This window comes from Camponotus floridanus, unplaced genomic scaffold (assembly GCF_003227725.1).
Source record: "Camponotus floridanus strain SB8 unplaced genomic scaffold, Cflo_v7.5 scaffold512, whole genome shotgun sequence".
Taxonomy (NCBI): Eukaryota; Metazoa; Arthropoda; class Insecta; order Hymenoptera; family Formicidae; genus Camponotus; species Camponotus floridanus.
The window spans coordinates 14,417-29,660 of record NW_020229673.1 but is presented as its reverse complement, the minus strand read 5'-3'; the positions used below and the strand labels follow the sequence as shown (position 1 = coordinate 29,660).

Genomic DNA, 15,244 nt, shown 5'->3' with positions numbered 1-15,244 from the left:
TAAACACTCAGCAAGAACGAGATAGACAAAAAGAATTAGATCCTGATCGCAAATGGCTTTACAACAGACGATATTATCAGAAAACTAAAAAATCTGTACTTGCAATAAAAAATCACGATGTTGGAAAAAAAATTATTAAAAAATATGAAAAGTTTTGGTCGAAAAACACCATAAAACTTCGTTATTCTTTAGAAACATTTATAAAAAATATCGTTAAGAAACTCAGTATTAAAGGCCATATCGAGAAACGATTAAAAGCCGAAAAAATCATACGTTGTTGTATGCATGTTAGAAGAAGTCATATTCGTAATATCTACAAAATATTAGCTTTGATTAAAAAGAAAACAGAAGCAAGTTTGACTCAAATCACAAAATGTTCTACAATTGAAGAAAAATTAGATGCGTTATGTGGTGAATCTAGCCATACAGCCTCATCTGAAAACTATTTTATTGATTCTACATATCGTCATGTAACTTCAAAGGAAACTTTGGTAATGAATGCAGAAGAGAAAGTAGCAAATCTACCGTTAATAAAAACCGCATTGGAACCTTTGGCAATGAATGCAGAAGGACAAGTAGTAAATATATTACCGTTGATAGAAATAGAAGCGAAAAAATCGTGGTCGTGCAATACTTCATGTAAAACTAACGATCCATTTTTAATTAATCATTATCAGAAATTTCTCGAAACTATAAATACATGTACTTTAAAGAATGTACCCAAATTGATAGAAAATATTCATAAATGTACTATGAAAATTTCAAATGAAAAATTGGACCATACGCGTAGCTGCCATATTGATTTCACACTTTGCGAAGGAATGTTTCTTCCAGTTCAACTATTATCGCCTCATTTTCCACGAGTAAGATATATTAAGCGTTTAATTTATCAGCTTACAGATTTTTATCGAAAGATGGATAATCTGGATGAAGCATTAACTCATGCTGATTTAAACACATTAAATGAAATTGTAACTTCTGCACAAGAAAAAGCAGATATGTACAAACATCAACAGGCAGATACAATTCTGAGCGACGATGATATTATTTCTAAATATCATCAAGCATTTAAGGCCTTGGTTAAGCGGTCAACAGACACACCACGGCATGCTTGCGTATCATGCGAAAAATTGTGTTATAAGAGAAATGTTTCTGAAGTCAATATTCTTCGAGAACAAATAAATATTCCAAGTTGGAGAGGTTTAATGACACATATACAACAACAAGAAAATAATGCGCAATATATATGTACTTATTGTGCAGGGAAATTTCGTAAAGGCTTAATGCCTGCGTATTGCATCTTAAATAATCTCCTTACAAATGATGTGCCCAAAGTAATATCATCTCTTAATACATTTGAAAAAATGATTATACAAAGAGCTAAAGCGTTTCAAACTGTCGTCAAAATGGGAACTGTTATGAATAAAAAGTTGCCTCAAAGGCAAATTGTACAAAAAGTTAAAGGTAGAACATTTCATTTACCACTTCCATTACAGGAGACGTTGAATAAATTATGTTTGAATACTGACCCAATAAATATTAATAACGAATTATATATTTTAGTTAGAGGTATTCCGACCAAATCAAATATTATTTGGGAAGAGATGGTTGATGTTAAAAAAATATTTGACGCTTTAACGTGGTTAAAGCGCAACAATGCTTTATACTCTCAAATTATACTGCCAAATGATCATAATGAATTAAACATTTTAGAACAATTAAAAAGTTCAGAGTTTCAAATGGAAGAGACAGAAGCGACATTAGGTGACGAATCTGACAATGAGTCATTAAATAATCTGGTAGAAGAGACGAAAAATGATGTAGAAATTACATTAAACAATCAGCAGAAGGCAATGTTAACTCAAGTTACTGATGAAAATGATGGCTATTATGAACAATATACTATTTATCCTTTATATGAAAAGAAAGCAAATAAAACTTCGACAGACTTGTATCAAATGATAAAAATTCAGAATGCGCCTTTGGATAATCGTGAAAAAGATTTAGATTTAATGTGTTTTCCAGATTTATACCCTTTTGGTATTAATGGACAACATGAGATTAGGGAAGTTAAACTTCATGAACATGAATTTATTAAATGTCGTTTGACATCTAAACATCCACAGTACAGATTAAATCAACAATACTTATTTTATTTGTTGAATAATGCGAATATGCGTCAGTTAAACCGTGGAATTTATCATAAATTGAACGTAACTAATCCTCAAGTTCGTTATACGGCTGCAGAGTATTTAGAAGCAATGTCAAAAGAACAGTTGGAATCTGATCTAACAACAATATTTTCCACACTTCGAAATACGGAACAATATTGGCGTAAACCGAGAAGTAATTTAAGGTGTATGACGCAACATTACGGACCTGCGACATGGTTTTTAACACTAAGTCCGAGTGAATGGTTATGGGAAGATTTAGGTGAATATATTCGTGAAATAAATGGATGGCATGATGCTTCTTTATCCGTTAGCGTACTTGTTGGTAAAGATCCTGTATCAACGTCCAGGTTTCTCGATAATAAATTTCGGGCAATGCTTGACTTCATTAGCTCCAAAGATCATCCAATTGGAGAAGTAACGCACTATTTTTGGCGACGAGAATACCAAGGTAGAGGTATACAACATTTCCACTTATTAATTTGGATTAAAAATGCACCGATTTTTGGTGAATCTACTATTGAAGAAGTCTCCAAATTTATTTTACAATATATAAGCTGCAAAATGCCAGATGAAAATATTTCACCATTATTGTATAAACGTGTTGATACGCATCAGCGACATAAACATAACGATTATTGTCTTCGCTCTAAAAAAGTAGGACGTAAAGTTATTCGTCGGTGTCGTTTTGGATTTCCTCGTTCCGTTACTGAAACTTTCAATATGAGAGATGTGGCAACTTCGATAGCAGGTAGAAAACAATTGAAACATAAAAGTAGACTTTATGATCTTCCTCGAACGGATAATGAAGTTAATATTAATGATTATAATTCTGTTCTTCTTACTGCATGGGAAGGCAATATGGATATACAATTTATTGGTGAAAAATCATCGCTTCTTACTTGGTACATTACTAAATATATAAATAAAGAGGGAAAATGTGAGTTGTCTGATTCTGTTCTTAATATTGAAAATATTAAGAACAAATCATTAGCAAGTCGTCTTTGGAATATGGGTTTGCGATTTATAAATAATAGAGAATGTGGAGCTCTAGAAGCTGCTGATACATTGTTAAGTATTCCTTTGTATGGAACTGATCGAAATACAACTATCAAATGGTTAGATGTCAATCAAATACGACGTAAAAGAATAAAAAATTGCAAGGAAATTGAAGCTCTTGATCCTGAATCTATAGATATATTTTATCCATCTTTAGTAGATGATCTTTATCCACATAGACCAAATGAACTAGAAAATATATCTCTTTATGAATTTGCACAGTGGTATGATATCTCGAAGATCAAACCGAAAAATAAGTATGTTGAGTATTATAAAATAGATAATGGTAAATATCTTAAGCGACGACAGCGTGGATATCTTATTGATCATTATAAAGTTAATGTTAATACACAACCAGAAAATTATTTCTTTTCGTTATTACTTATGTTTAAACCATGGCGAAAATTAGAAGATCTTAGAAACGGAGACGATACTTATGCCGAATCGTTTCACAAAGAAAAACTGCATCTTGTAGAAGCGTTGCGATATCATGAAAAATTAGAAGAATTGCAAAAAGCATTTGAAACCGCAAAACAGTTAGTTCAGCAATGCCTAGACGACGATTTACAAAAACAACAGTCTCAGGATGATCCTGAAAATCCGATAGGTGTTCAAAATATAGAGGCTGGTGAAGCAATGCAAGATTTTAAAGATCTTGGTGATAAAGCAGTTCGAGAAATTGATGTATCTGAAATGATCGCAAAATTAAATGCGGATCAAAAACGTGTATTCGATAAAGTTATCAATACTGTAGAGTCAGATGAATCAGTATTACGATTATATGTTAGCGGAGAAGGTGGTACTGGAAAAAGTTTCTTAATCAAGACTATTAAATGCTGGATAAAACAAAATCTCAACAAAGATACTGCTGTATCAGCACCTACTGGTATAGCAGCATTTAATATAGATGGTTTGACAGTTCATAGATTGCTTCAATTACCCGTTGAACATGGTCATACTCCTAGATATAAACAACTATCTGATCATGTATTGAAAGTTTTACGAGCAGATCTTAAAGATGTTATTCTTTTTATAATTGATGAAGTGTCAATGATATCTAATTTGACTTTAATGTATATACATCTTCGATTGTCTGAAATATTTGACACTAGTGATTGCGATGATGGTTGGTTTGGTCGAAAGCATATTCTTTTATTTGGAGACTTGCTTCAACTACCTCCTGTACGAGATGATCCTATTTTTAAACATTTATCAAATGAAAAAATTTCTAAATATCTTAATTCCTTAAATGCGGTTAATTTATGGACTACATTATTTGACTATGATGAATTAACAATTAATATGCGTCAGCAAGGAGATAACTCTTACCGCGAGTTATTGTCGAGAATTCGTATCGGTTTACTAACAAAATCTGATTGTAAGATTCTCGAAAATAAAAAAATTTCTTTTAAAGCTGATTCCTTCGAATCTAGATTAAATGAGTTATGTACTTTCATTAACAATCTGTCATCAGACACTGTTTGTTTACTACCCACTTGTCATATGTGTGATGTTCTCAATGATGCAATGTTAAGTCGCATTGTTTCTAAAGAAATAATATTAATTGCTGAAGACACGATTGACTGTATTTCATATGTAAAAAAGGAAGTATTAAAAGCATTATCAAATAATGATGATGATAATTCTAGAACAGCTGGACTTTCGAAAAAAATCATAATTAAAATTGGAGCGAAAGTTATGATACGGCGTAATATTGATGCTAGTTTGGGTCTTGTAAACGGTACAATTGCTAAAGTGACTTCAGTTGTACAAGATAATGATTACGTAGAAAAGATCAAACTTCTTTTACCATCAGGTTTAGAATATCTAATTGAAAGAGTAAGTGTTAAATTTGAGGTAGTGGATAAAGCGTACGTTGTCAGAAAACAATTTCCATTATCTTTGAGTTACGGCATCACTATTCATAAAAGCCAAGGATTGAGTTTGCAAAATGCTATTATGGACATTGGTAACTCTGTATTTAATTGTGGTCAAACTTACGTTGCATTATCGCGAGTAACATCTTTAGAAGGATTATATTTAATTAACTTCGATCCTTCATCGGTAATAGCTAGCGAAGACGCAATTATTGAATATAATCGTCTAAAACAGATACACAAACCAAAAGCAGAAATTATTGCCATGTCAAAGGAACAGTATTACAAAGTGAAAGATGTTTTATGGGCGTTTCCAAAAGTAGTTGCTTCTGTTCAAAAATCAAGTTTAGATCAAAATGTTCGACAAAGTACTGCTTGGGTCATGCATGGTTTCCAAAATACAGATAAGGTTTCATGCTATGCAAATGCAGTATTACAGTGTTTATTGAATTTAAATGCCATTAGGCAGCAATTGTCCAATTGTGATAAATCAGATGTTTTACGTGTGTTAATGCATCGATATGAAAATGGAATATGTAATCTAAATACATACGCAATACGACAATGTTTAGGAGAATATTTTTCAAGTCCCGTAAAACGAAATGCATCTGATTTTTTTATGGCTCTTTGCGAAAAATATGATTGTATAAAAAGTTTGGTGAGGCATCAAATAACTTCTATTAAACGGTGTAAAACTTGTGATAATACAAAAACTATTGTTGATAATAATATTATTATTTCTATTCCTATTAATAACTTGAAAAAAAAAAGTTATAATCTTAATGATTTGTTAAATATTACGTTTTCACATTGGTGTCAGTCGCATAATGAATCGTGTGAATATTGTACTGAAAATAATATAATATTAAAAAATGAAATAATATTGACAAAAGAGATAGTTGTAATTCGTTTAATATTTTTATCACAGAATAACAAATTAATGAAAGCAACACACAACTTTAATTTAAGTGCTATTCCAACAACTAAAGTATTAATAGATGGACAGTTGTATAAAGTGATAAATGCTATATTTGATCATGGCTCAAGTATCGATGAAGGTTATTATATAAGTATGTGCAGAGAAGGAACATCTAATATTTGGATCGAAGCTAATGATGCTCAAGTTAAAAAAAGGCAATGGCCTAGAGGTGCTAAAAATATTTACTTACTTTTTTTACAGAAGATGGCTAGTAAATAATATATATATCAAAAGTTATAAAATAAAGAAGCAGTTAAAAAATTCTTTATTAAAAATATATTTTATGTAACTTGAGATTAATATTTAATTATTTAATAATTGTATTTCGATCAGTCCCATATAAAAGAATGTTGTAATGTATCAACAATAATTTCGTGAAGACTGCTTCATGTTCTGCATTATTTATGAACTGTGAAAAAATATTTAGGTAAGTTGCCAATAATTTGTCTTTATTTTCCTTACTATTAAAAATAGAATTAAATAACTCACTTTTTCTCCGTTCCATTTATATATTCAATGATGAATTAGATAAGCAAAGCAACGGTTATTCATTAATGGATTTATAAGTATTAATTGTGAATAATAAATGTAGATTTCTAATGACATATTGATTTGTAGTTATCCGTTTTTTTTGCAATAAGAATAGCAAAGAAGTTTGAAGGATCTATATAGTAGAATATCTACATAGTAAGCAAAGAGGATCGTCGAATTTTAATGAAATATGACGGGGGTGGTGGCGGGTTCTTTGCTCATTTATTTAAAAATGTTAAACATATAGTACAAAAAAGAGTGATATCCCTAAAAAAATTACCCTTTTAAAAAAAAGGTAAAAAAGGTGCTAAGTCCGCGTAAAAAACAGTATATGTATTTGCAAAATAGTGTATTATTAACTGTAAAAAACTACTGTAAAAAACCTGTCTCCAAAATAGTGTTATTTTAAAACTGTAAAAAACTATTGTGAAAAACCTATCTTCAAAATAGGATTATTTTAATCTACAAAATAGTTGTTTTAATCTGTACAAAATAGTGTTATTTTAAACCGTAAAAAATTGTTTTACAAATTATTTTAATTTTGTGTAAAATTGTATATCCTACAAAAATAATGATATCAAAAAAATTGCGCTAAGTGAAAATAAAAACTTATAAAAATATTTTAACCAAAAAAAGTTATACAAAATAGTTGTTTTAATTTTCTACATTATATCCTAGAGAAATAATGATATCCAAAAATTACGCTAATTGAAAATAAAAACTTAAACTATTTTAACTAAAAAAAATTGTACAAAATAATTGTTTTAATTTCCTACAAATAATATTACAAAGTTGCGCCAACTGAATAAAAATTTTTACTATAAAATAGACATATTTCTTTTTTATTTTCAATATTAAAAGAAAAATGATATTAAATGAATTGTAATATATCTATTATTATAAAAAATCGAATTGAAAATATGAACAAACATATACATTGCAATAATCATATGCATATATCCTGAAAAGTTTAATTAAAAAAAAAAAAGAAAATGATAATACAAAATACAAAATTAAAAATTATTAAAAAGATTAAAAATTAGAAATTAATAAATAAAAAATAAAAATTTATATAAAAATTAAAAATTAATACATATAAAAAAATTTTAGTTAAAAAACTTAGCGCTGCTAATTTCATTAGCACATTGTTCAGCGTAGCAGCGCTAAGTTTTTTAACTAAAATTTTTTTATATGTATTAATTTTTAATTTTTATATAAATTTTTATTTTTTATTTATTAATTTCTAATTTTTAATCTTTTTAATAATTTTTAATTTTGTATTTTGTATTATCATTTTCTTTTTTTTTTTTAATTAAACTTTTCAGGATATATGCATATGATTATTGCAATGTATATGTTTGTTCATATTTTCAATTCGATTTTTTATAATAATAGATATATTACAATTCATTTAATATCATTTTTCTTTTAATATTGAAAATAAAAAAGAAATATGTCTATTTTATAGTAAAAATTTTTATTCAGTTGGCGCAACTTTGTAATATTATTTGTAGGAAATTAAAACAATTATTTTGTACAATTTTTTTTAGTTAAAATAGTTTAAGTTTTTATTTTCAATTAGCGTAATTTTTGGATATCATTATTTCTCTAGGATATAATGTAGAAAATTAAAACAACTATTTTGTATAACTTTTTTTGGTTAAAATATTTTTATAAGTTTTTATTTTCACTTAGCGCAATTTTTTTGATATCATTATTTTTGTAGGATATACAATTTTACACAAAATTAAAATAATTTGTAAAACAATTTTTTACGGTTTAAAATAACACTATTTTGTACAGATTAAAACAACTATTTTGTAGATTAAAATAATCCTATTTTGAAGATAGGTTTTTCACAATAGTTTTTTACAGTTTTAAAATAACACTATTTTGGAGACAGGTTTTTTACAGTAGTTTTTTACAGTTAATAATACACTATTTTGCAAATACATATACTGTTTTTTACGCGGACTTAGCACCTTTTTTACCTTTTTTTTAAAAGGGTAATTTTTTTAGGGTATATATATACAGGGTGGGCCATTTTAAATGATCCACTCAAATAACTTTTTTATATTTGAATGTACAACAAAATATTTCAAATAAAAGTTGCTTGACTTCGAGGGGGACAGAAGATGGGTGGCAAAAATTTGACCTTGGATAGTCATTTGAGGGTCACATAAAGGTTACTTTCAATTTCTTAAATGGAACCTCCTATTTTTCATTGCATATTCTTGTAGCTTATCTCAAGAGTTTTCCAAAACACTATAATTAAGTACCTTTCCATTAAGTACTTTTTGAGTTATAAGGCTTGAAATAATTTTTTAATTTTACATAAACCATAAAATATCTAGTAAACCATTCATTTTTCGATTGTCTTACCTTCATACTTTTATATACAAAATAATGAAAGGAATCAATTGGTGTAAAGAAAACATACAGTTGTTTTTAAGAAAAAATATGGAATTGTTAATTGCAAATTACATATTTTTTCTTAGAAACAACTATGTGTTTTCTTTACACCAATTGATTCCTCTCATTATTTTGTACATAAAAGTATCAAGGTAAGATAATCGAAAAATGAATGGTTTACTAGATATTTTATGGTTTATGTAAAATTAAGAAATTATTTCAAGCTTTATAACTCAAAAAGTACTTAATGAAAAGGTACTTGATTATAGTGTTTTGGAAAACTCTCGAGATAAGCTACAAGAATATGCAATGAAAAATAGGGGACTTCATTTAAGAAATTGAAAGTAACCTTTATGTGACCCTCAAATGACTATCCAAGGTCAAATTTTTGTCACCCATCTTCTATCCCCCTCGAAGTCAAGCAACTTTTATTTGAAACATTTTGTTGTACATTCAAATATAAAAAAGTTATTTGAGTGGATCCCTTAAAATGGCCCACTCTGTATATACTTCGGTTTATATATATATATATATATATATATATATATATATATACACACACACACACACACATTCAACACACGTACACACAAAGTAAATAATAAGTTACGAAGAAACCAGTTGATTTTATTAAAATTTTATTAAAATTTAATTTTATAAAATCTTTTATTAATATGAAGAATATGCAATAAAAGTAGGGAATTTAATTTAAAAAATTCAAAGTAACTTTGCCTTGATTTTGAAGACTTAAAATTAAACTAATAAAATCAATAAATATTTTCTCTCCTTTTCTCTCGTTTAAACTCTAATTTTTATTTGAAATATTTTTTACAAATTTAGAATTTTCAACTAATTTCTTATTTTCACGACGGCGTCGTTGATTCTCCCTTCTTTTTTCTCGATGTCGTTGTAAAAATTCTTTTTTTTCTTCTAAAGTACGTACAATTTTACGTCTCGTCATTTTATAAGAATTTTCTATATTAATATACTAAATATAAAATCTTAAACATATACACGTAATATTATTAATATTAACAAAAAGAAAATAATTTATACAAGAAATTTTTTACTATTGAAATATCTGTTACTATTTTTATATTAATAATCTACATACTATTACTATATTAATAATTTATTATTATTATTATTTATATATTATTATTTAAATATTATTATTATTTATCAATTATTATTATTATTAGATTAAGTTCAATTATAATAAAAATTAATATTCTCTTTAGGAATGGAATCTGACGAATTATTGTTGGAGTTACAATTGTCATTTACTTTAAGACCAAATATGGATCGACGTCGATACAACGCTCAAGGAATTAATAAAATTGTTGTTGTTTTTCTCACTTTAAATAAATTAACTTACATAAATAAGTTAATTATTATGGTTATTAAACTATTGTTATTGTTAACATTATTATTTTGTTATCATCATTATCATCATCTTCATTGTCATTATTATCATTATCATTGTTGTTATCGTCAATATTATATAATAGTTTATATCATCAATGTCATCATTTATATATCATTCATATCATCAATTATCATCAATATCATAATATCATATTATCATCAATATCATCAATATCATATTATTATTAATAATAATATCAATACTTCTAAATAATATGATTTATTTATTAATTACACATACATAAAAAATAAAATAAATTACAATATAATAATTAATAATACTATTGTAATAAAATTAAATATTAATTAAATTTTTGTAAATATAATATATTATAATTTTTGTAAATATAATAAAGTATATTATAATACAATAAAATTAAAATGTAATTAAATATAAAATACTAATTGCAAATAAATTAAAATAACTTATAATATAAAAAGTTCTCAAATAATTAATAATTTTTTTTCTTCACTCTTCTTTTCCTTTTTTTCTACAATTTATGTCAATTTTATAACTTTCTCGCCTTTCCTGAAACAAAAGAAATAAATATTAATAATTTACATTTATTTAAAAAAATAATATATAAGAAATTATACAAATAATACATACATACATATATATGATTTATGCATACATATCTATATGTATGCAGAGTGAGTTTTTTATCTCAAGATATCGAAATATCTCGTAAAAGATACGAAAAAATGTTTCAGACAAAAATTGTATGGTTTCAAGGGAGACATAATGATGTCATTTGTTTGACCTTGAAGAGTCACCTGAAAGTTATGTGAAGTCACCTCCAACCTTTTAAATAAGACTGTATGTTTTTATCCTGTATGTTTTTGCATATTCTCGTAGCTCATCTAGAGAGCTTTCCAAAACACTATAATTAAGTTAGTTTTCATTAAGTACTTTCCGAATTATGAGACTTGAAGTTATTTCTTAGTTTTACATAAACCGTAAAATATTTTGTAAAATATTCATTTTTTGATTATCTTATCTTAATACTCTTATGTACAAAATAATGAGAGGAATCAATTGGTGTGTAGAAAATACATAATTGTTTCAAAAACAAAATATAATTTGCAATTAACAATTACATTTTTTTTTCAAAACAATTATATGTTTTTCTTACATCAATTAATTCCTCACATTATTTTGTACATAAAATTATTAAAATAAGATAATCGAAAAATAAATATTTTACAAGATATTTTACAATTTATATAAAATTAAGAAATGATTTTATGCCTCAGAAAGTACTTAATAAAAACTAATTTAATTATAGTGTTTTGGAAAGCTCTCGAAATAAGCTACGAGAATATGCAAAACATACAGGATGTCTTATTTAAAAGGTTGGAGGTGACCTTCACGTATCTTTCAGGTGACTCCTCAAGGTCAAATTAATAACACTACCTTATGTTCCCCTTAAAACCATATAACTTTTGTTTGAAACATTTTTTCGTATCTTTTAGACTTTACGAGATATTTCGATGTCTCAAGATAAAAAATTCACCCTGTATATAAATTATATATTATATATATATATATATATATATATATATATATATACACACATATATGTGTGTGTGTGTGTGTGTGTATTTAAATTGTATTATATTAATATATAATTTTATATAAATAATTTTATAGATCTTATTATTAATATTATATTAATAAAATCTTAATCATAAATCTTTTCTTGTAACATAAACTTAGGAAAAGTTAACATATATTCAATATTTGGTATCAATAAAATTTTTTACTATTCACGAGTTCATGCTAGAGAAAAAAATTTATGATTGAACTCCAAGTAGGGAAAAGCTCATACTACTTGTATCATGTTTATATTTACAATTATACTTACAATGTATATAGAATATAAACTATATTGTAGTGTATTTAATTATGCATATATATAATTAAATATATATATTATAATATAGATTATATTATTTTTATTTATAGTTAAATTACATTAATAATTTTAAACTTTCTCTCCCCGCATTGTTATATATATACTTCTTAATCAGTTAATGTGTATGCAAGATAATACATCGTATAATACATTGATTTATTAAATAATAACAAGAATTATACGTATCTTTATACAATTACATATATATAACTATGTTCATTAAATTTTTATTAACATAATAAATAATAAATACTTCATAAAATATTTCATCAAATATTTTCTACTATAATTCTTGCTATTTTTAGCTAAGTTATTTATAAATATATATGTATTATCTTTAGTTATACTTTATCTTATATATATATATATATATATATATATATATATATACAATAATAATTATTTAAGAACATATTTACTCTAATGCAAATAGAGTTCGACATTCTTAATTTAATTTAAATATTGCAAGAAAAATTGCTAATAAAAAAAGTTTGTATAAAGAAGTGATTCTACATTTTCTGGATTATTATTGTTTGTGCAAGATAATTAGTATAATATGTGTAGGATGTTATCTACAAGTAAAATTTATTGGAATCGGTATATGATACAGAGTATAATTACAAAACTGGAGTACAGTGAGAGCACGTCTCGACTCTTCGAACGATCGTTAGGAACTACCCTTTGTCTGAACTGCATCGCTGCAGTTCACACTCGTCCTTCTGTCGTGTATCGTCGCGAATTGTTACAAGATGTTTCAAGAACCGCGCGGGGCATCCGAAAAGGTGCACACGCGGAAATCATAACGCAGCTCGAGACGCTTCGGGTTTTACAAACGGTGCAGCCGTGAGCGGATAATATGTGAACGGGTTGGTCGGCATATGCACTCGAAAATATCCTACATTTCGGCCGTCCTGCCAGACATTCGCCCTCGAATGTCGCGTTCACAATTGTTCACAAGTAACTTTCTCTTTTTCGTCTTCACTTTCCAATTCATCCAAATCGTCGAAATGCACCCAGGGTTTCATATGATCAGCGGATGTTGAAGTTTCTTGTGGCCCTTCATGGTCGCCTACTTTTATGACCATGTATCGATCGTTACGCATTATTTTAACAACACGATACGGACCGAGAAATTTACTGCAAAACTTAAGTCCTGGACCAAACCATGTGCGCTTAATTGCAACGAGATCTCCATCTGTGTATTTCAATGCTGTCTTTCGTCTTTTATTACAATTTTTTACGTTTTCTCCTTGTACTTTAGCGATTTTTTCTCTCGCTTCCCGTCTAACATCGTCGCGGTCTTCTTCGAATATTCGCGTCCATTCATTCTCGAGCATCTCACGTACTTGTGAGTCTTCTTGTAAACGCATACGAGTATCAAACATCAGTTGGAACGGTGACCGACCAGTGCTTCTATTTGGCGTAGAATTTAAGTATTTCTGAGCAGCGTCGAGATACTTAAACCATTCTTCCGGTCTTGGAGCCGACAATTTTGTTAACAATGGTATAAGGGTACGATTTACCCTCTCGACCTGTCCATTACCTTTAGGTACTCCGGTAGTTATTAAGAGATGTTGGATATTCTCTGTGTTACAATATTCTTTAAACATGCCGGACGTAAATGTTGCGCCGCGATCTGATATAATTCTATACGGATTTCCAAACACAATACACTGCTTACGTAAACGATCAATTATTTCGGCAGCGTCGGTTGATTTCGTAACGTACAACCACACGAACTTGCTAAACGCATCGACTACAACAAAAATGTGGCGGTAATTCTTTTTTGTACTTGGCATCAGACCTAGATGATCTACGTGATACGTATGTAGTGGTATATCTCCCTTATCGATTACATTTAAAAATCCTTCTTGTTTACCTTGCTTTCGTTCCGCTAAAATACAATTTATACAACTCATTACAATCTTTTCGATCTTCGGTCGCATATTCTTAAACCAATAATCTCTACGTACTAGCGTTTCCGTTTTATTAACACCGAAATGACCTTGCTCATGCGCTTGTCTAATTATCGAATTTTTCAAAATCTTAGGTACTACTAACAATAATTCGCCATTGTCGTCTTTATACAATAAATCGTTTTTTAATAAATATCCGTCGGCTTTATTGAGTGTCGCTAATTTAATAATCTTCTGCAGATCTTGATCGGTACTCTGAGCTTTTTTTAAATTTGGCAATTAAACCGTCGTTACACTGTAAAAAAATTTTGTGTAAAATTACACCTATTATTGTGGGTAATTTTAAGACCCACTATAATAGGTGTAAATTTCCACTCATTTGTAAATTTGCAGTATGCAAGTAAAATAAATTCTTTAATTTGTAATTAAGCAAATTACAGAAATAAATTAACAATAGCATGCAAAATTACAGAATAAGAAATGTAATAAAACTTCTTGAAATTGGAATACTAAACATTCAAATATTGAATTTACACAACAGAATGTAATAATACTTCACGCATTTCAGTTATTACAAATAAAAATATGAAATTTATGTTTTACGATTACAAGTTTACATTATTTTTGTAATAATATTATACAGGTTTGCGATATTACACTTTAAAATGTTATTTTTACAAAAATTATCAAAGAAAATTACTTGTAAGTAAAATTTTCAATACACTCTGTTGTGTACATTTACTATTAAAATATTAAATATTTTAACTTCAAAAAGTTTTATTACATTATTATTTTAATTTTACTTTTATGTAAATTCACTTCTGCAATCTGCTTAATTATTATTTAACTGGTATCACTAAGCTTGACGCTGAAAAAATAGATATATTTTCAATTTTTTTTTTTTGACGCTGATATTGGCATGACAAAGGCTTTTGCATACTTAAAACATATA

The 15,244-nt window shown here is 27.3% G+C and overlaps 1 protein-coding gene across 1 annotated transcript; it reads left to right on the top strand.

The window, feature by feature from the left end:
- Positions 1-914: 914 nt before the first annotated feature.
- LOC112639220 lies at positions 915-6,442 on the top strand. The gene is made up of 3 exons (XM_025412508.1): positions 915-5,765; positions 6,036-6,255; positions 6,420-6,442. The coding sequence occupies exons 1-3, from the start codon at positions 915-917 to the stop codon at positions 6,440-6,442; spliced, it is 5,094 nt and encodes a 1,697-aa protein (XP_025268293.1).
- Positions 6,443-15,244: the final 8,802 nt, after the last annotated feature.

Bases quoted from the DNA above. Each gene is read 5' to 3' on its own strand.
- LOC112639220 (XM_025412508.1), top strand. From the start codon at position 915: ATGGATAATCTGGATGAAGCATTAACTCATGCTGATTTAAACACATTA. The intron at 5,766-6,035 runs GTGAGGCATCAA...TTTTTATCACAG, and splicing joins ATGATTGTATAAAAAGTTTG to AATAACAAATTAATGAAAGC. The intron at 6,256-6,419 runs GTGCTAAAAATA...TATTTCGATCAG, and splicing joins AAAAAGGCAATGGCCTAGAG to TCCCATATAAAAGAATGTTG.